The sequence below is a fragment of the Salmo trutta genome, chromosome 19 (assembly GCF_901001165.1).
Source record: "Salmo trutta chromosome 19, fSalTru1.1, whole genome shotgun sequence".
In the NCBI taxonomy this organism is placed as follows: domain Eukaryota; kingdom Metazoa; phylum Chordata; class Actinopteri; order Salmoniformes; family Salmonidae; genus Salmo; species Salmo trutta.
In genome coordinates this window covers 38,740,181-38,763,057 of record NC_042975.1, presented here as the reverse complement: position 1 = coordinate 38,763,057, position 22,877 = coordinate 38,740,181, and the positions used below count along the sequence as shown (strand labels likewise).

General features: G+C 41.7%; 1 protein-coding gene across 1 annotated transcript in view; it reads left to right on the top strand.

Moving 5' to 3' along the window:
* Window positions 1-15,531, top strand: part of LOC115154555 (E3 ubiquitin-protein ligase RNF128) — a 54,333-nt gene extending 38,802 nt beyond the window's left edge. Inside the window, exons 3-7 of the mRNA XM_029700874.1 lie at window positions 2,614-2,685; window positions 8,458-8,540; window positions 8,686-8,782; window positions 9,045-9,219; window positions 9,773-15,531. Coding sequence (XP_029556734.1) covers window positions 2,614-2,685; window positions 8,458-8,540; window positions 8,686-8,782; window positions 9,045-9,219; window positions 9,773-9,885 — 540 coding nt within the window. The 3' untranslated portion in view covers window positions 9,886-15,531. The remainder of the gene's footprint in view (window positions 1-2,613; window positions 2,686-8,457; window positions 8,541-8,685; window positions 8,783-9,044; window positions 9,220-9,772) is intronic.
* The last annotated feature ends 7,346 nt before the right edge of the window (window positions 15,532-22,877 follow it).

Genomic DNA, 22,877 nt, shown 5'->3' with positions numbered 1-22,877 from the left:
GTTGTTCACTCAATGTAGCTCAACGCTGATTGACTATTTATTTTTTATATTTTATCAAGGGAGGCAAAATGCTTGCTGATTTCCCTTGCATTGAATGCTATGGTTGGCAACAAGGTCATTGTTTTTGTCCAGACAGCATCAGGTAGATGAGTTGCACACACTGAGAAAGAGGTGTACTGTTTCGCTTGCTCGGATGCTTTCGCTGGTGAGATGCATTTGGCCTTCTGCAAAATGAAGGAAAACACTAATATACATCAGAGACGTAAGATACATTAGTTTATGTTTCTTGGTACATTTTTTTGGGGAAGCTTGGCTTCCCTTGGCATCCATGAGTACATGCCACTGTAAATCAATGTTTTTTGTTTAGCGTACGTTTTAAAAGGTGTAATGTTGTTACCTTGGAATTGCCCTGAACTGTCAGGCCTATATGGTGAAGTGTTTACTATGGGCAGAATGCTTAGTTTCACTCAAGGGAGCGTTTCTGTAGAAACTTCTGCTGCGCAAACAGGGTTTCCTTTTCATCTGATTGATTGGTTCTGTTATGCCAGTTAAAACCATTCACATGGACAGGCCCATGATTTGCAAGTTTACAATAATGTTCTCACAGTTTATTACTCCTGCAAATAGGGGGTGACCTTGAAGACTGACTGATTTCAAACGGTCTTGCATACCCTAACTTATAAACAGTGTACCACTTTTTCCTTGTCCAAAAGCACCCGGTGGTCTAAGGCAGCCTCTGTTCAAATGTGGCTGGTTCTCTAAGGCTTTCTGCAGAGAGACTGGGTAAATAGTCTGATACAGAGAAGTGGGTAGCTGAGGAGTTAGAGCAGATCTGACTTCGCCCACTGAGCTAGGACCTTACGCTCAGAGGGCACCATTGTTCAGGCTGTAATCGTATGCAAAACAAGCTCCATGTTCGCCCTGTGAGCTAGAATGACAGCAACATGCCTCTCTAAAATATACAAGTGAACATGTAACAATATTCACTCTATCTACTCCTTTCAGGATTATGAAGAACAATTGAAATAAATTCATTAGGCCGTAATTGTTGTCTTAGGTCTCTATGTAGTGTTTTATCCCAGCCCCCGTCCCCGCAGGAGGCCTTTTGCCTTCTTGTAGGTCGTCCTTCTAAATAAGAATTTGTTCTTAACTGACTTGCCTAGTTTAAATAAATAAAATCTGTTGATTTCACATGACTGGCAATACAGATTTGCATCTGTTGGTCACAGATGCCTTAAAAAAAAAAAAATAGGGGCGTGGATCAGAAAACCAGTCAGTATCTGGTGTGACCCGTATGCAGTGTGAAAAATCTCCTTCGCATAGAGTTGATCAGGCTGTGGAATGTTATCCCACTCTTCAATAGCTGTGCGACATTGGTCTGAACTGGATCACGCTGTCGTACACATCGATCCATAGCATCCCAAACATGCTATGTCTGGTAATTATGCAGGCCTTAAAGAACTGGGACAATTTCAGGTTCCAGGAATTGTGTACGGATCCTTGAGACATGGCCATGCATTAGCATGCTGAAACATGAGGTGATGGCGGCGGATGAATGGAATGACAATGGGCATTCAGGATCTCATCACGGTATCTCTGTGAATTCAAATTGCCATTGATAAAATGAAATTGTGTTTGTTGTCCGTAGCTTATGCATGCCCATACCATAACCCCACCACCACAATGGGGCACTCTGTTCACAACGTTGACATCAGTAAACTGCTCGCCCACACGGTGCCATGCACACTCTGACATCTGCCCGGTACAGTTGAAACCGGGATTCATCCGTGAAGAGCACACTTCTCCAGTGTGCCAGTGGCCCTTTCGCCACTGAAGTTCTATGTATATATCACAGAAAATATCTCCATGATATTTTCCAGAGAATCCTTAATGCTAATGTGTCCCTGTGATCCCTCATACTATGTATCTTAAATCCCTTTCATAATGTTGATTCTTCCTATGTGCCTTTGTGCACATTATTTTGTCTTGTTGCCATGGGGAGGCTGCATAAGCAGCATAAACAGTCTTTATTTGTGTATGCGGTATATCCGAAATTATATAGAATTGAACTGGTCTCTGTCCCTCATGATTATGCCTAATACTTAAGCCCCTGGTGTACGTAAATCTGATGTTTTTCTGTCCTATATAAAAGCTGATGTAATGTTTCCAATACATGGTTTTAGAGCAGAGGCTTAATGGCACACAGTAGGACTGCTTTAATAAACGCTCTCCTCCCAGATCACCCATGTTCAAATGGAATAAAGGTCTCTAACGTGACCTCATCTCTTACTGTTCTCCTGCTCACTCCTATTTCAATCATGTATGGTCACATTACAGGAAATTAACATTTAATTGTTGCCGCAAAATGTTGGCTGTGTTGGTGTTGCATTCTAGACATTTTTAAATAGTTATTTTTATTTATTTTTTATTTGTCTGTTGCTTAACCTAACGTAGCAGGCGTAAAGAAACAGCTGAGCAGAGTCCCCACATCCGGTTTTCAGGGCAAAGGTAGGTTGAAGACACTGTTCCTGAAAACCAGATGTCTCCAATTGTCAGAGGAAGCAGATTAATGTAATTTAAACACTGAACACGTTCTTCTCTCTACTCCAACAGAAACAGCTCAAGGCAGAGGCCAAGAAAGCCATTGGCCAGCTGCAAGTCCGGACCGTGAAACGGGGAGATAAGGTAAATGTTCAAGTACAGTCCAGATGTGTTTATGGTTATTATGCATGACTTTCAGGATCATATGCAAGTATGGGTGTTTCAAACTGGGAACACATGGCATATACAAGTTTTACTGTGTGTTTTATGATTCTTTGACTATAATTTCATATTTAGTTTGTATTCACCTCTGGGCTGCCTCTCCAAAAGGGAGAAAAAAAAAGTTTTAAAGGTACATAAACACAAAGTATTGATCATTATGATCATATTTACAGAACATTTAGTATGTCAAGGAAAATAATACAAATGTGAGCGTACTCCCCTAACCCCGCCCATCCAACATTTCTCCATCCCGCCCTGCCACCTAGAAACCACCTTTTCCACTCCTTCCCACCCCCCTGTGTTGGGCTTTAGCAGAGATTATTATTTATTTAAAAGTCAGTTTGTCCAGGCCTCAGTTGTTCCTTGACTAGCACCATTAATTCTCACTGTCGATAATTCTAATATTATAACTTAAAATAGTTATAACATTGGATGGTCCGTTATCATGGGCAATATACAGTTGAAGTCGGAAGTTTACATACACTTAGGTTGGAGTCATTAAAACTCGTTTTTCAACAACTCCACAAATTTCTTAAACTATAGTTTTGGCAAGTCGGTTAGGACATCTACTTTGTGCATGACAGAAGTAATTTTTCCAACAATTGTTTACAGACAGATTATTTCCCTTATAATTCACTGCATCACAATTCCAGTGGGTCAGAAGTTTACATACACTAAGTTGACTGTGCCTTTAAACAGCTTGGAAAATTCCAGAAAATGTCATGGCTTTAGAAGCTTCTGATAGGCTAATTGACATAATCTGAGTCAATTGGAGGCCTACCTTCTAACTCAGTGCCTCTTTGCTTGACATCATGGGAAAATCCAAAGAAATCAGCCGAGACCTCAGAAAAAAATTTGGAGACCTCCACAAGTCTGGTTCATCCTTGGGAGCAATTTCCAAATGCCTGAAGGTACCACATTCAGCTGTACAAACAATAGTACGCAAGTATAAACACCATGGGACCACGCAGCCGTCATACCGCTCAGGAAGGAGATGCATTCTGTCTCCTAGAGATGAACGTACTTTGGTGCGAAAAGTGCAAATCAATCCCAGAACAGCAGCAATGGACCTTGTGAAGATGCTGGAGGAAACAGATACAAAGTATCTATATCCACAGTAAAACGAGTCCTATATCGACATAACCTGAAAGGCCACTCGCAAGGAAAAAGCCACTGCTCCAAAACCGCCGTAAAAAAGCCAGGCTACGGTTTGCAACTGCACATTGCTACAAACATCGTAGTTTTGGAGAAATGTCCTCTGGTCTGATGAAAGAAAATTAGAACTGTTTGGCCATAATGACCATCGTTATGTTTGGAGGAAAAAGGAGGATGCTTGCAAGCCGAAGAACACCATCCCAACCGTGAAGCACGGGGGTGGCAGCATCATGTTGTGGGGGTGCTTTGCTGCTGGAAGGACTGGTGCACTTCACAAAATAGATAGCATCATGAGGCAGGAAAATTATGTGGATATATTGAAGCAACATCTCAAGACATCAGTCAGGAAGTTAAAACTTGTTCGCAAATGGGTCTTCCAAATGGACAATGACCCTAAGCATACTTCCAAAGTTGTGGCAAAATGGCTTAAGGACAATGTCATGGGAATTCTGTTCCCAATGTTCATAAACCGAACTTCAATGAAACTACTCAGTCTGCCCCCCAGAGGGTGTAAGATTCTGGTTGAATGAAGCAGACGGAGAGCCAGCCTACAATTGGTCAGAATGTTTATTTACGAGAGCTCTGAAAATCATACAATGTACACAGCCTTTTATACCTGACATTTGTCATACCATATGTCATACCCCTTACAAATGCCCCTCTTCTTTAACACTGTCAATGCTTATTTACAAGTCTTCTCCATCTCATACATTGCTTATCATATCCTGCCCCATGTTACATAATCTACTGCAAGCCTAAAGGTTTCTCCCCTCCCTGGGTGGGGAGACCTTCTTCCTGTTATCAGTTTCACAGTGGTCACAAGTTGACTGCTGTCTGGTAACAGTTCCCCTTTTCCCTTGAATGTCTTGCTTACATTGCTAAATCATTAAGCTTCAACTTTTCCGACACACACATTAGTACATTCATCTTATAATCACTCGGTTATACCTTTTCAGGGTGAAATCATTTAGTCAAACCTTTAATCATATAATTTCCATTACAGACAACAAAGTCAAGGTATTGGAGTGGCCATCACAAAGCCCTGACCTCAATCCTATAGAACATTTGTGGGCAGAACTGAAAAAGCATGTGCGAGCAAGGAGGCCTACAAACCTGACTCAGTTACACCAGCTCTGTCAGGAGGAATGGGCCAAACGTCACCCAAGTGCTTGTGAAAGGCAACCCAAAACGTTTTACCAAAGTTAAACAATTTAAAGCAATGCTACCAAATACTAATTGAGTGTATGTAAATTTCTGACCCACTGGGAATGTGATGAAATAAATAAAAGCTGAAATCTCTCTACTATTATTCTGACATTTCACATTCTTAAAATAAAGTGGTGATCCTAACTGACCTAAGCCAGGGAATTTTTACTAGGATTAAATGTTAGGAATTGTGAAAAACGGAGTAAATGTATTTGGCTAAGGTGTATGTAACCTTCTGACTTCAACTGTATATTGACAAAGTTGTTGTGAAGATGGGGAGGGATATGTCTTTTATTAAAATACGTTTTTAACACAAATCAACTTTACTAGTTGTACAGGCTCTGAACTTGTCCCTTCTTGATTACTGTCCAGTTAAGTGCAGAAAAGAAAGACCAGAGCTGTGTTCGAATACCCATACTAACATACTGTATACTACATACTTAATGAGTATATACAATTAGATCATTTCAGTATACTGTAAACCAGTGATTCCTACACTTTTTATAGTCCGGTACCCCTTCAAACATTCAACCTCAAGCTGCATACCCCCTCTAGCACCAGTGTCAGCGCACTCTCAAATGTTGTTTTTCGCCGTCATTGTAAGCCTGCCACACACACTATACGATACATTTATTAAACATAAGAATGAGTGAGTTTTTGTCACAACCCGGCTTGTGGGAATATTCCATATTTGTCTACCGTGACTGGTCTTGTGCATGACTCACTCGCTATGAAATACAGGAACTGGGCGAACAGATGCGTACTCGGATAGATAGTGGAAAAAGTTTTATAAAAACATAATGACAGCTCTCTACTGCACAAAATATATGCAAGTATATCGGCCGACAGTGATTTTCATCAGTTGATTTTAGCTTGTTGTTGCCTGGCTGCTGCTAGCTCGCTTCACTGATAAACACAGGGATAGAGTTTTTGCTGGCTCACTAATCTGTGCAGTGCCAATCATACGTAACGGTGTGTAGCTTGTCTCTAGTGATCGGGGAATTGAGTTTCATATCGCAATATTTCTTAACTATTATATCTCTTTTTTCTTGTTTTTTTGCTACTGTAGGTAGCTAGCGCTACTCGGCTGTACCTGCGCCAAAACTCCATAATTTTTCATCCTATAGCTTGTTCTCATCTTCATATTGAATAGTGGGCCAACATTTTCAGAACTTTTATTTCCCTGACAACTTTCCACATGTTCTCCCTTGTCTCTCTGCAACAGACATAGTGAGCAATATGTTTGGAACCACAAATTGCAATAAAATATCAGTATCGAATTGCAATACATATAGAATCGCAGTGCATATCGTATCGGCATATAAGTATTGTCATATTGTATCATGAAGTCCCTGGCAATTCCCAGCCATTCTTGTCTCTTATTTACTATAGTTTGACAGCTTGCAGCTGCGCAGCAGACTCGAAGTTGTACTGACTCGGGGCAGAGCAGGCTGTTCGCTGCTTTCGCTTGCCTTTCTCAGCAATTTTTTTCTACTTGACGACGTACTGAGCGCTTGATATGCGTGGCAAGTAATACAAAATAAAGATGCATATTTCCAACTAATGTTATAGCATTGTTAGATATTTGTCTTTTTTTCTCTTTATGATAATGATCGATCTGTTAGTGGTAGTTTTGTATTAACTGCACTGTGATTATAATTTTGTGAAGGGGGGGGGGGATTTTTCTTAACGTTGATGAGCCTGCAGGAAGGGTACCACATGAGGTAGGATGTCTTCCCTGTAACGCACAGCGTTGAGATTGCCTGCAATGACAACAAGCTCAGTCCGATGATGCTGTGACACACCGCCCCAGACCATGACGGACCCTCCACCTCCAAATCGATCCCGCTCCAGAGTACAGGCCTCGGTGTAACGCTCATTCCTTTCGATAATAAACATGAATCCGACCATCATCCCTGGTGAGACAAAACTGTGAAGAGCACTTTTTGCCAGTCCTGTCTGGTCCAGCGACGGTGGGTTTGTGCCCATAGGTGACATTGTTGCCGGTGATGTCTGGTGAGGACCTGCCTTACAACAGGCCTACAATCCCTCAGTCCAGCCTCTCTCAGCCTATTGCGGACAGTCTGAGCACTGATGGAGGTATTGTGCTCTCCTGGTGTAACTTGGGCAGTTGTTGTTGCCATCCTGTACCTGTCCCGCAGGTGTGATGTTCGGATGTACCGATCCTGTGCAGGTGGTGATACGTGGTCTGCCACTGCGAGGACGATCAGCTGTAGCGCTGTCTTAGGCGTCTCACAGTATGGACATTGCAATTTATTTCCCTGGCCACATCTGCAGTCCTCATGCCTCCTTGCAGCATGCCTAAGGCACTTTCACATGAGGCCTTTCTACTAAGTTTTCATAACTGTGACCTTAATTGCCTACCGTCTGTAAGCTGTTAGTGTCTTAACAACCGTTCCACAGGTGCATGTTCATAAATTATTTATGGTTCATTGAACAAGCATGGGAAACAATGTTAAAACCTTTCACAATTAAGATCTGTGAAGTCATTTGGATTTTTACGAATTATCTTTGAAAGACAGGGTCCTGAAAAAAGTGTGTAGATGGATGCTCGTGAAGAGCAGACAGAGAAGCAGGTGAATGAAAGCAAATGTATGCTTGATCCGAAAATGTGGTCGGAGGCGCTGTATGGACGGTGTGACGCAAATACGAAGCCTCCAAAGGCATGCAGAGGCCAAATTGAGCTCCGTACCACATCGCCGTGCCCCGCCCAGCTTTTGTAAAAACGCAGAGGGCTCAGCATTGATGTGATTGGTTGATGGTAGGTGGGGGCGGGAGGTCAAGTATAAACAAACTCACTTCCTTGACTACTTCTTCACAACAGCGCTGCACTGCTCTGTGAAGTGCAAAAAGTATGAATTCCCTGACTTCTGCAGAGGCCGTATCACTGTAAATGCTGCATTGCCAATGCAGATGCAGATTGACCATGCAGCGCCTTTGAGGGCTAGTAGGGGATGGAGCTGGCTGATTACAGCTACCACAAGTGATATGCACATGAAATGGAAGTGGATATTATTGGACCTGTGCATACAGGAGACTAGTAGCTGTTGCTTCAATTCAACTGAATTTATAAACAAAACTGAGTAAACATTTTACAACCGGTACCAGCAGGTTCTTTAGATCGGTAGGGATATAAATGTCGGTAGAATCATATGAAACTGTACTACGGTATTCTAAAATGTTGGTATCATGACGTTTTGGTACTGTGATATTACTGTGGTACTGGTATACCGTGCAACGCTAGTTTTAAACGTTCACACCCCCAATGTATGCTCAGTGCCACTACAATCTATTTTTAAACTTGTCTTTCAGGAGACTGGGCCTGACGCTGACACCTGTGCAGTGTGTATTGACGCTTACAAGTCTGGCGACGTGCTGACCATTCTCACCTGCAAGTATGTACGGAACTGCAGTGGCTTTTACCTCGTTTAATATTGACAAATGGATTAGAGTAGTCCTACCCGCTCTGCTATTCCAATTACCTTCATTTTGTGATTGTCATCATTATTCTTATGTGTTTATTTTGGTTTAACTTTCCAGTCATTTCTTCCACAAGACCTGCATTGAGCCCTGGCTAATGGAGCACAGGACCTGCCCCATGTGTAAATGTGACATCCTCAAGGCCTTGGGAGTAGAGGTAGGCAACTAGACCTTGCATCATGACCTAGTACTTTGAAATAACCTTTGCCTGTCATTCACTGAAGTTCTTGATTAAAGACTGTTTTAGATTAAAAATACTATTTAAACTGCTAGTGGTTATTGTCTAAGAAGAATAGGCACACATGCTAGATTGCTGTTTTCAAGGGTTGCAAGTTGAAACACCTGAAGTGGGACCTGAAATTGCTTTGTTTTTATGAAAGTGATGATATTCATCTATCCAACTTAATCCCCATGAGCAGCAGCCGGAAGAGGACCAGCCCAGTCATCAGTTGACCATGCAGCCAGAAATGACGTCCTACCCCAGGGTTCTAGTCCCAGAGGACATCCGCAGTGAGACAGCCTCCGCAGGCTATGCTTCTGTACAATGCACAGAGGAGCGCAGCAGCCCAGCAGATGAGACCCACGTGTATGAGAGTAAGACACACAATTTACATTGAGGGAGAAAATTATTTCAATAAGTCTTTTAACATCACAAGAATAGATTTTGATAGCTTTTTCACATCATTAGCGATGTCTATAGAGATAAGGGGAAGTATTTTAGTTCAGTTGGTAGTGGTACCTCTGTGTGGGTTCATTGGGAGATGCTGGCTTTCACGTTAACTCGATAATATGTGCTGAAGACCTTGCTCAAGACATACCATGTGAATTTTGCCACCCATATTTGAATTGTAGTGGTTAGATATTCCCGTTATTTAATTTTTCTGATTCTATTTTTGTTTACTTAGTTTGATTGCTGCAAGTAGATATCAACAACTCCACTACAAAGTCTTCCTGATCAAACAATCAGCATTGTTCTTACTGTCTGGGGTTAAAGGGCCTCCTTTCCATCTCTCTTTACCTTGCCTATCCATTGACATCTGTATGAGTGACTGCCAAAGTAATTATTGATCAGCAGGCTGTTTTTTTGTACGGTTTTCTAGCAGCACATGTGGGGCTTGACTGACTGGTAATCATGTTCGTGTTGCAGCGTTGGGGCACCATCCTGGCTCAGGGTCAATCCAGGTGGACATCCTCCAGCCCCATTATGACAACCTCGCCTTTGAGGGCAACTCACGAAACCAACGGGAACCCCTGACATGAATGGGATGCTCACGCCAAGCACTAGATCTTGGCTAATGGGACTTGCGCCACAATCAATTACATTCAAAGATGTTTTCTGTGGTCATGAAGCAAGGGAAACCAGGAATGTGGGTCTGATATTATTCACAAAATGATTTAATTTAATTGTACTTTTAATAATATGGTTTATTTGATTACGTTTCTTGAGGCTTAATTACTTCAGTCAATGTATCACTTGATCAGTTACTTATTTTAAATTGTTTCAATATGCTAATTTAACACCCTCAGGTTATTGGGATTAGACTACTGTCCTTTAATGGGGTTAATAGGAAACAGTTCTAATGACAAAAAAAGTTCTAGAGACGGTATGCAAATTCAGTTTAAAAGACCCTTAGATTTCAAAATGTAAAATAATCCAGTAGTTTATGTATCAGTAAAACTAGGGTTGCAAAATTCGGTTAACTCCCAAAATCCCCAGGTTTTCCAGAAATCCTGTTGAGGGAGCCAGATTTCCTCCTGATTCCGGATATCTTCCAACCGGGTTTTATGGAAAACCGCAGCTATTTGGGGAAAGTTACTGGATTTTTACAACCCTAGTATGTCATTTTCTGAAGGTTTGCTGCTTTACACATTTTCTAATACTACTTGTTGCATGGAAAATGTATTTTACACTGCTATTCAAAGCTCCATTTTACTTTTACTGGTATATGTCTTTTAAGCCTTGATTTTATTTAAAGTAACTGTCCAGTGTTTCCAGATTTTCTATAAAATATGACCTATAATTAATTACAATGTAAGTTTTTGGAAGGAAAACTATTTAAGTATGTTAAAAAGCTTTTTACCATACTCAATACGCCCACACCAACAACAGAATAGTGTGGGTGTATTGAGTGATGACGATTTAATCAACAAATCTGTCATTTAAAAAAAAGATGAAGGGTCAAAATCATTACATATCCCATCGAGCCAAGGTGGGAGAAGCTGCCCGTTGTCACAGTTCCAAGACCAGTTAGAAACGTCCAGCTGATCCTACGCCAAAGAGGACGGTGAATATCAAACCTGAATTTGGATCTGTGTTAAGTAGCAATGATATCCTTCGCAACTGTCGTTTTACGACAGATATCTCGAACCAGTCAAGACTATAAATCATTTTTACGTTTCTTTACAGCAAATTCCTGAGTTACCTAATTGTAAAACTAGCAAAGGAGTTTAAGTGGAGGGTGCAGTATTGATGAAGTTTGGCAATGAGGATGAAAACTAGCATAGTTCAGCTAGTTTAGCCAGGGAAAACCAGGAAAAACAACCTCGGGCAGTGTTGCCAACTAATTTTCAGGGAAAGTTGCTAGAGGAAGGTCGATAAGTTGCTAAATGACTTTGTGACGTCATTACGTATAACGTAAAACTGCATCATTACGTAGAATACACAATAACGTTACTCAAATTGACTAGCCATCTCGGCGAAAAATATGATTTGACATTTGTTAGTTTAGATTTGTTTGTTTATTATCATATTTTTATTTGTAAAAGTAATATAAACACAACACATTTTATATGATCAGATATTTTCATTTTTAAACACAACACATTGAATTATTAAACAATTACACATTATTGAACAATTACATTTAATTTTTATTTTCAACTAGTAAACCTACACATTCTGAACAATTATAGTTTTAAGCAGTGTATTGGTAGTTAACATGCAACCTAACTGATCAACAATTATAGGTACACGCTAATAACAAGGTATATATGCTATCTTATTGAACAAGCAACTTAACTCAAATAATGTGTGCGCTTGGCATCTCTCTCCAGGTTGTTGTGCTGCTTGGCTGGCTAGCTGCTCAATGGTTTCCTCCAGATATTGCCACTGTTCTCGCACACACTGCAGTGCACGCTGCCACCATCAGCTGTGTGTCTCCGCCAGTTCCAGAAAGTCCACTCCTTGCATACGTACTGTAAATATGATGAATCATAGATTGGCAAGGAAATCCTCTTCATCTTCACTGTCCAACTGCATTGTCACGGAGCTGGAACCAGCAGTAGAGGATGGAGTGGCCTTAAAGCTGTATGCTGCTGTGGTGCCAAACTGCTGCAGAACTTCACTTGGTAGTTTATGCTGGTAACAGGTATCACCAGCCAGCTTCAGTCCGTACCGCACCAGGAGTATGGAGTTGTGTGCAGTGACTTTCTATTTCTTAACTTTGACTTGACCACACTCATTTGGTTGAACAGCCGTTCAACCTCCGCATTTGAGTGTGGCAAGGAGAGGGCAGCGAGTGCAGCTTTGCACAGTTATTCAAATGGATTTGACCCGGAAGAGTCCGTGTAGTTATTAACTTCACTCCAAAACTCGACTATATTTTCAGTTGAGTCCCACCAAAACAGATGGATGTTTTTCCATTGGGAAACAATTTTATCAATTGTTTGGGGCAGGTATTCCAGTAGCTCAGCTACTTTAATAATTTCAGTGGTGCCTTTATTGTGCTTTAACATTTCTTTAACACTGAACAAGGCCATGTTTCGCAAGGCTTCAAGGTTGTCTGGGAGCCTTGCTTGCAGCTCCTTGCTTAAAGCAACAATGTAGTTGATGCACCGTCTCCGAATGACCTTTTTGTCCTCTGGCGCAAGACTGAGTTGGTACACCGTGCTCTCAAAAAGGTACCCAAGGTATGGTGATGGACTGAGATGTCCATCAATGGCATCCTTCAGGACATCAATTTTTGCCATAGGGTTGACTACTCTGCTGCAAATTGATGTTAAGAGGTGTACCAGATTGTCCAAAAGCTTGACAGGATCTATTTGCTCTCCCTCAAATGACTTCACTGCAACTTGTACGTCGGACAGGATTGATTTCAAGAATGTCAGATAGACATAGTTGGTCTTGTACATGGCGTGGAGCACACCCGCCATGTAGCAAAGCTCACTGGCCTTGGTCACCTTAAAGTGGAGTTTCAGTTCTTCCCACTGGCTCGATATACGAGTTAACGCAGGCTCAATCAATAGCCAACGTGTGGCACACACTTTGGTGATCTGCAGGGGTTTCTGGCCACAATTAATGGTGGCATACACTGCTTTGTACGCCTTGCGCCGTTTTGGGGAAATCGAAAACCAGTTGTAGGTTTCCCTGATTAAGTACTCAACACTCCTAGGGATGGTTTCTTTGGATGCTGCACTGTCAGCCAATTGTAAAGACTGGCACACACAGCGGATTAGTACCAAATTGGGCAATGCACATTCTTCCTTTAAAATCTTGTGCACCCCAGTCATCACGAACACATTATCAGTGCCAATACCCTGAAGATTATCTTTTTTAAGGTTACACTTCTCAAGAAACTCAACTACCGCCTTTGCTATTGATCTGGCATCGCCCCCCTCCAATTCAACCAGCCCAAGAAATGTGGATACAACGGTTCTTTTTTTTTAGCACTGAAATACCGAATCACCACACCCAGGTATTTCGAGACACTGACATCAGTGGACTCATCCAAAAGGAGACTGAACTTCTCATCCCCCACATCTGATGTTACCCATTTGAGAAAATAAGTAGCCAGTACTCCCCTAATCATTTCTGTGCACTTGGTGCGGTGCATTTGGAAGTTTGTTGCTGCCACAGAATCTGAAAGGGCAGCTTTGCAAGCCATACCTAAATGGTCGCATGCTAGCAGCGAACAATGCAGTTATCCACTTTCTTAACCAACTGTGGTAATGTAGACTGCGTTGTGGGGTTGTACGGTTTTGATTTATTTATATGCTTTGCTGTAGCACAATGTTTTTTGATGTCATACATTTTTGCAAGCATGTCTGATTTGCAGTACGCACAGTATGCCTGACAATCATCCCCAATTACTGGCTTTAGCCACCCTTTAAATTCAGGTACAGACTCCCACTCTTTTCTGTACTTCTGGCTGTACAATTTTGATTGAGACATGTTGATTGATGTTGTAAGTTCTGTTCAAGATCAAACATTTGTGACCAACTATATTCATTGGGTTTGTCTCGTCGAACGCATACTACCAACAATGACTTGCAATTTGCTGAAATTGCTGCTGGCCTGCTGCTGCCTCTGCACGAGCTGAGCGCCTGCTCCTGACGTCACTCACAATGCACTTTTGCAGTGTGTGACAGAGAGTGTGTGACAGAGAAAATCATTTTGTCATTTAGAGGGAAAATGCATTTTAGCGTTTGAGTCACTTCAAAAGTTGCTGAAAGTTCCAAATACATTTTTAAAAGTAGCTAAATTTGATGCTAGGTGCTGTTTTCTGATTTTTTTTGTTGCCAGGGTAGTCTGAAAAGTTGCTAAATCTAGCAACAAAATTGCTAAGTTGGCATCACTGAGCTCGGGTCTAGTACGCACGTGCACTAGGCTAATTAGGGAAACAGATTCTAGTTTTTATGTCCTGATATTAGGAGCTGGCGGCAAAGTTTGATTAAACAATTGAGACCTTAATGAATACATCAGATTACTTATATTTTAAGGAGAGCGAATCGATAATCCCGAAAATAACTGTCAATAGTAAAACAACACTTAAAACAATGTTTGAGGGAACCCTGAATACAGTAAATGAATGGTGAAGTCACGTTAGACGACGACTCGCCACTATACTGGTCATAAAAAAATATTAATCCGAGTAGATCGTTGATTGGCCAGCTCATCCTCTATAAGGAAATGGCAAGCATTTTGTAAATGGTCTGTTTGAGATTCAGGTTTTTCTTTTTTTTTCTTTCTCCAACCAATTGTGCGCTTGCCCTATGGGACTCCCAATCACGACCGGATGTGATTCAGCCTGGATTCGTACCAGGGACTCTAGTGACGCATCTTGCACTGAGATGCTGTGCCACTCGGGAGCCCATACGAGTATAGGATGAGTCAGCAACATTATTTGGGTATGAGAATATTAACTTTTAGAAGTGTGATTTTCACTGGACAGTTACTTTAAATCATAAGCAAAGGATGTTATTCTCTCGATCAATCCTCAATTTTCCTTACCTAGCAGAGGAGAGCATAAGATTGAGGAACATTCCAGGTTCGAAATGAAGATTTTCGTGTCTCATTGGCTGAGTTTAGACAGGCAGCCCAATTCTGATCATTTTCTTTTTTACTAATTAGTCTTTTGGCCAATCAGACCAGCTCTGAAAAAAGACCTGATGTGAAAAGATGTGATTGGTCAAAAGACCAATTAGTGGTAAAAAAATCAATGGGTTGCTTGTCTAAACGCACCCATTGTTGTCATTGATTGTACTTTTGGTTTACCACTTGTTTATTTAAGGTAAATTCCAAAATGAGGGACTGCCCCACCTACTGTATGCTTGTGACATTACTCTTTCTTACATGCTCTGCCCCAACCCCCTGCCCCTGATCTGTAGCTTATTTTTTTTGTCTGTTATGAGGTTGATGCATGTTAGGAATGGTATTTTTAAACTTGGAAATAGTCTTTCACGGTATGGCAGTAAGAGCATCTCTTTGAACCCCCTGGCTTCATGCAAATATTTTAAAATGTGTTTGACTAACTACCTGTGCTTTGTGGGTGTGTGTGCCTTAAAATGATTCACCGGTGCAAGATATAATTCCATGCCATCCTACTTTGATAGGGAAATGCTATGATTTCACTGTATTTTCAAGTAGATTGTGCATGCACTTTACGTGAATGAATTCATTACACTTTCGATATATGTATCACTGTTTTTTTTCACTCGTCTTAACCTTGTTCAGCCTTTCCAGAGTAAATGTATATTATAGTATTTTTCTTAAATAAGGGACAAAAAGGGTATTCTATATTTTATTTTACTCAGTTAGTGCCTTCATACCCCTTGACTCATTCCACATTTTGTTACAGCCTGAATTCTAAATGGTTTACATTAGTTGTTTTCTCATCCATCTACACACAATACCCCATGATGACAAAGTGAAATCATGTTTTTAGAAATGTTTGCACATTTATTAAAAATGAAATACAGAAATATCTAGTTAAGTACTGACTCAGGGGTGTGAATACATGTTAGAATCACCTTTTGGCAGTGATTACAGCTGTGAGTCTTTCTGGATAAGTCTCAGCTTTGCACACCTGGATTGTACAATATTTACACATTATTCTTACAAATAAAGACAGTGCTCAACATTTTTTTTTTTATGTGTGGGGTACAGGTAGAGCTTAGGTATTCATTCAAAAATAATGTTAAACACTTATTGTGCATGGTCTTAAGCACATTTTTACTCATTAACTTTAGGCTTTCCATACAAAGGGGTTTAATACTTATTGACTTCAAGACATTTCAGCTTTTCATATTTAGTTCATTTGTAAAAACTCAAACCTATTTCTAATTTGACATTATGGGGTATTGTGTGTAGGCCAGTGACATAATCTTAATGTATGCTGTAACAACAAAAGTGGAAAAAGTAAAGGGGTGTGAATACTTTCTGAAGGCACTGCATGTGGGAAATTTGATAACTGGTATATATTCATAAAATACTTTTAGAATATTGCAAATATATTTTCATATTAAAATATTGCATTTTGATATTAATTTGTTCATTTTGTGTGTATACGGATTAAAAGCATTTTCTGATCTTCATTCACTAGTGACAATTATTTTGCATAGAAGGCCATGCTCACCTCAGTTGGTGAGAAATTTTGCAAATGGTCAGAGCAGGGAAGACTAATCACGTTTGATGGGTATTCGCTGTAGGCTGCAATGAACACAACCTTGTAAAGAACCTATAATTAAGTTAAATGCATGCAAAGGTAAACATGTTATCTCCTACGAATGATGCAGGGCCCTCCTTGGGCCAATCAGTGTAATTTTGTAAATGACTGATCTTTAAGGCAAGTCAGTCACCCAAGTTTTGTCAAAATCGTGCCAGTGGTGTCTGAGATCACGTTGGTTTGCTAGACTCGTATCCCTGAGGATGTGTACCAAATTTCAGCATTGTTGAGTCGAACAGATCAAGAGATATTAACATGTGCGAACAGCATATCATCCTGCATCCCACTGCTGGCTTGCTTCTGAAGCTAAGCAGGGTTGGTCCTGCTTGGTTCCTGGATAGGAGACCAGATGTTGCTGGAGGTGGTGTTGGAGGGCCACTAGGAGGCAACCTTTCCTCTGGTCTAAAAAAATATCCCATTGTCCCAGGGCAGTGATTGGGGACATTGCCCTGTGTAGGGTGCTGTCTTTTGGATGGGATGTTAAACAGGTATCCTGACTCTCTGTGGTTACTATAGATTCCATTGCACTTATTGTAAGAGTTGGGGTGTTAACCCCGGTGTCCTGCCTAAATTCCCAATCTGGCCCTCACCAACACGGTCACCTAATCATCCCCAGTTTACCATTGGCTCATTCATCTCCCCTTTAACTATTCCCCAGGTCGTTGCTGTCAATGAGAATGTGTTCAGTAAACTTACTTGGTAGAATAAGAGTTAAAGAATTAATTTAAAAAGTAGCGCCACCATGTGGTCGATATGAATGTTCTTGCATGTGTATGTTCTTGCATCAATACGAATATCCTTGACTGATTTATATGCATTTGTGCCATACCATGACCACGGGACTGTTTATTGGTCATGTTGTTTTAGGTAAATATTGCGTTGAGACCTTTGTCCATAGATGCCACATATAAAGTTTTGTGCAGATCGGGCATAGAGCTCCCCAGCTTGTAGTCCTTAAACCCTGAAATTAGTTACGCATGGCTGAAGGAAGCAGAGGTAGCCTATGAGGAAAATGAATGGGGAAAGAATAGGGTTTTGGGTTAAATGGCGAAAATAAGGTATGGAGTCAAGCTTAGGAGATCTTATGTTTTGTTCTATGAGATATCAGTCAGTTAACATGACCTTTCTGAATCATGAAGCCTTGTTTTTTTTTATTTCACCTTTATTTAACCAGGTTCTCATTTACAACTGCGACCTGGCCAAGATAAAGCAAAGCATTTTGGCAAAAACAGAGTTACACAGAAACAAACGTACAGTCAATAACACAATACAAAAATCTATGTCCAGTGTGTGAATGTAGAAGAGTAGGGAGGTAAAGAAATAAATAGGCCATAGAGGTGAAATAATTCAAATGTAGCATTAACACTGGAGTGATAGATGTGCAAGTAGAGATACTGGGGTGCAAAAGAGCAAGAGAATAAATAACATAGGGATGAGGTAGTTGGGTGTGCTATTTACAGATTGGCTGTGTACCGTGATCAGTCAGCTACTCTGACAGCTGATGCTTAAAGTTAGAGAGGGAAATATGTCTCCAGCGTCAGTGATTTTTTGCAATTTGTTCCAGTCATTGGCAGCAGAGAACTGGAAGGAAAGGCAGCCAAAGTAAGTGTTGGCTTTGGGGATGACCAGTGAAATATACCTGCTGGAGCGTGTGCTATGGGTGGGTGTTGCTATGGTGACCAGTGAACTGAGATAATGCAGAACTTTACCTAGTAAAGACTTATAGATAACCTGGAGCCAGTGGGTTTTGCAACGAATACGTAGTGAGGGCCAGCCAACAAGAGCATACAGGTAGCAGTGGTGGGTAGTATATGAAGCTTTGGTGACAAAACGGATGACACTGTGATAGACTACATCCAGTTTGCTGAGTAGAGTGTTGCAGGCTATTTTGTAAATAACATCGCCAAAGTCAAGGATCGGTAGGATAGTCAGTTTTACAAGGGTATGTTTGGCAGCATGAGTGAAGGAGGCTTTGTTGCGAAATAGGAAGCCGATTCTAGATTTAATTTTGGATTGGAGATGCTTGATGTGAGTCTGGAAGGAGAGTCTTCAGTCTAACCAGACATCTAGGTATTTGTAGTTGTCCACATATTCTAAGTCAGAACCGTCCAGGGTAGTGATGCTAGTCGGGCGGGTGTGGGCAACAATCGGTTGAAGAGCATGCATTTAGGTTTACTAGCATTTAAAAGCAGTTGGAGGCCATGGGAGGAGTGTTGTATGGCATTGACGCTCGTTTGGAGGTTTGTTAACACAGTGTCCAAAGAAGGGCCAGATGTACACAGAATGGTGTTGTCTGCATAGAGGTGGATCAGCGAATCACCAGCAGCAAGAGCGACATCATTGATATATATATATATATATACAGAGAAAAGAGTCGGCCCGAGAATTGAACACTGTGGCACCCCCATAGACTCCCAGAGGTCCGTACAACAGGCCCTCCGGTTTGACAAACTGAACTCTATCTGAGAAGTAGTTGGTGAACAAGGCGAGGCAGTCGTTTGAGAAACCAAGGCTGTTGAGTCTGACGATAAGAATGCGGTGACTTAGAGTCAAAAGCCTTGGCCATGTCGATGAAGACGGCTGCACAGTACTGTCTTTTCTCGATGGCAGTTATGATATTGTTTAGGACCTTGAGCGTGGCTGAGGTGCACCCATGACCAGCTCGGAAACCAGATTGCATAGCAGAGAAGGTACAGTGGGATTCTAAATGGTCGGTGATCTTTTTGTTAACTTGGCTTTCGAAGACTTTAGAAAGGCAGGGCAGGAGAGATATAGGTCTATAACGGTTTGGGTCTAGAGTGTCTCTCCCTTTGAAGACCGTGGCAGCTTTCCAATCTTTGGGGATCTCAGACGATATGAAAGAGAGGTTGAACAGGCTAGTAATAGTCGGTTGCAACAATTTTGCCGGTAATTTTAGAAAGAAAGGGTCCAGATTGTCTAGCCCAGCTGATTTGTAGGGATCCATATTTTGCAGCTCTTTCAGAACATCAGCTGTCTGGATTTGGGTGAAGGAGAAGCGGATGGGGGCTTGGGCAAGTTGCTGCAGGGGGTGCTGAGCTGTTGGTAGGGGTAGCCAGGTGGAAAGCATGGCCAGCCGTAGAAAAATGATTATTGAAATTCTCGATCATCGTAGATTTATCAGTGGGGACAGTGTTTCCTAGCCTCAGTGCAGTGGGCAGCTGGGAGGCGGTGCTCTTATTCTCCATGGACTTTACAGTGTCCCTAAACCTTTTGGAATTAGTGCTACAGGATGCACATTTCTGTTTGAAAAAGCTAGCCTTTGCTTTCCTAACTGACTGAGTATATTGGTTCCTGACTTCCCTGAAAAGTTGCATATCGCAGGGGCAATTCAATGCTAATGCGGAACGCCACCGGGTGTTTTTGTGCTGGTCAAGGGCAGTCAAGTCTAGGGTGAACCAAGGGCTATATCTGTTCTTAGTTCTTCATTTCTTGAAAGGGGCATGCTTATTTAAGATGGTGAGGAAAGCACTTTTAAAGAACAACCAGGCATCTTCTACTGACGGGATGAGGTCAATATCCTTCCAGGATACCCGGGCCAGGTCGATTAGAAAGGCCTGCTCGCAGAAGTGTTTTAGGGAGCGTTTGACAGTGATGAGGGGTGGTCATTTGACCGCGGACCCATCACGCACGCAGGCAATGATGCAGTGATCGCTGAGATCCTGGTTGAAGACAGCAGAGGTGTATTTAGAGGGCAAGTTGGTCAGGGTGATATCTAAGAGGGTGCCAATGGTTATGAATTTAGGGTTGTACCTGGTAGGTTCCATGGTCATTTGTGTGAGATTGAGGGCATCTATCTTAGATTGTAGGACGGCCAGGGTGTTAAGCATATCTCAGTTTAAGTCACCTAACAGTACGAACTCTGAAGATAGATGGGTGGAAATCAATTCACATATGGTGTCCATGGCACAGCTGGGGGCTGAAGGGGGTCTATAACAAGCGGCAACGGTGAGAGACTTGTTTCTGGAAAGGTAGATTTTTAGAAGTAGAAGCTTTAATTGTTTGGGCACAGACCTGGATAGTATGACCGAACTCTGCAGGCTATCTCTGCAGTAGATTGCAACTTCGCCCTTTGGCAGTTATAACTTGTCGGAATATGTTATAGTTAGGGATGGAAATTTCAGGATTTTTGGTGGCCTTCCTAAGCCAGGATTCAGACACGGCTTGGACATCAGGGTTGGAGGAGTGTGATAAAGCAGTGAATAAAACAAGGAGGAGGCTTCTAATGTTAACATTCATAAAACCAAGGCTTTTACGGTTACAGAAGTCAACAAATGAGAGCGCCTGGGGAATGGGAGTGGTGCTGGGGGCTGCAGGGCCTGGGTTAACCTCTACATCACCAGAGGAGGAGTAGGATAAGGATATGGCTAAAGGCTATAAGAACTGGTCATCTAGTGCGTTCGGAACAGAGCGTAAAAGGAGCAGTTTTCTGGGTGCGGAAGAATAGATTCAAGGTATAATGTACAGACAAGGGTATGGTGGGACGTGAGTACAGTGGAGGTAAACCTAGGCATTGAGTGATGATGAGAGAGGTTTCGTCTCTGGAGGCACCAGTTAAGCCAGGCGAGGTCACCGCATGTGTGGGGGGTGGAAGAAAAGGTCTTTCTAAGTCATATTGGTCAGGGCTATGGTGAAATAAGACAATACCTAAACCAAAACAGCAATAGACAAGGCATATTGACATTAGGGAGACCATGTGTAGCTGAGTAATCATAGGGTCCAATGAGTAGCACTAGATGAGTCAGGGAGCCAATTCCGTAGTCGCTGCTACGCTAGGCGAGCTGGAGACACGGTGATTTAGACAGCTAGCGTGCCGGGGCTAGCAGATGGGCATCCGGCAACGTAGCAACGTAAGAGGCTGTTGAAACCATCTCAGACGGTTACGTCGGCAGACCAGTCGTAATGGATTGGCAGGGCTCCGTGTCAGCAGTAAAGGGTCCAGGCCAATTGACAAAAGAGGTATTGTAGCCAAAAGAGTTAGGTGCTTTGTGACTTTTTTAAAAATTATTACATAAATGCTTTAAAATTCACAAAAAGCCTCATTAGCTAGCTTTTAAAGTGGTGCATCAGCTAATACACTTGAGGAGAGCGTATTAGCTTCGCACCAGCTATGGTCCGAATCGGGAAGATATGGTTCTCGCTTAGCAAGCAACGTGATGTCCTTACTTGTGGTGCCGTGACCCGGATCTACAGTTGTGCTCAGCTCAACGCTGGGGTTGATGTAGAGTAAATTTGAGGAGTGAATACTCCTCAGCCTGAAGTGTCCCACCTGAATCGCCTCATTAGCTAGATTTTGAGGTGGCTCAAACGGCTAAACGCTTGAGGAGGGCGGTAAATTGTGTTTGTGCGGCAGAGGTCCCGAGTTCGCGCCAGGTATGGGCCGAATTGGGAGAAATCAAAGTTTTTGTCACCTTACAGTGAAATGCTTACTTACAGGCTCTAACCAACAAGTGATACTAAGCAAGCAAGTAGGTGACGTCCTTTACACCTACAAAAAGACAACATGACTATTGATCTCTATATAGAGCTTGCCAGATTGTAGTCCTAGAACCTGGAAATAAATTACCTCGATTTGGTTCTTTCAGCCATCCCTATGTGAAAAATGAATGGGGAAAGAATAAGGTTTTGGAATAAAGACTGAAAATAAGGTTAACCCAGGCGTAGGTGATTTTATATGTTTTGTTCTGTGAGATAATAGCAGTCAGTTAACATGACCTTTCTCTCTTGTCATGATGTGTGTTTTGTCCTATATTTGTATTTCATTTATTTTTATTTTTAATCCCAGCCCGTCCCAGCAGGAGGCCTTTTGGTAGGCTGTCATTGTCAATAAGAATTTGTTCATAACTGACTTGCCTAGTTAAATAAAAAACAAGAATAAATAATAAATGAATTCCCAAAAAGTGGCAGCTGATGAAGATTCTCTTAAACCATGTGATTACCACAGACCTTATTTTCGGCGTTTATCCTAAAACCTTACAAAAACACCATTAATTTTTCTCATAGGCTTTGTCCAACGAACGAACCATGGCGGAGTTAGTGCCTCCAAGAATACGCCATTACTATTAATGTGAAGGTTGGCGTTTCCACTCAATACCAAATATGATGCTGAGAGGAAGCTTGGTGTCCGGCAAGTGGGAGAAGATGGAGCGAGATGGATTTTGGCCGACATTCTGCAAATTTTCTCATCGATTAAACATTTTGTCAGAACAAAGTTTTCTGTTTCCCAAACTAGAATCTGTAACAAACATAGTGGACTTTACCCTTTGCCAAAGTTTTTAAAAAACAGCGTTA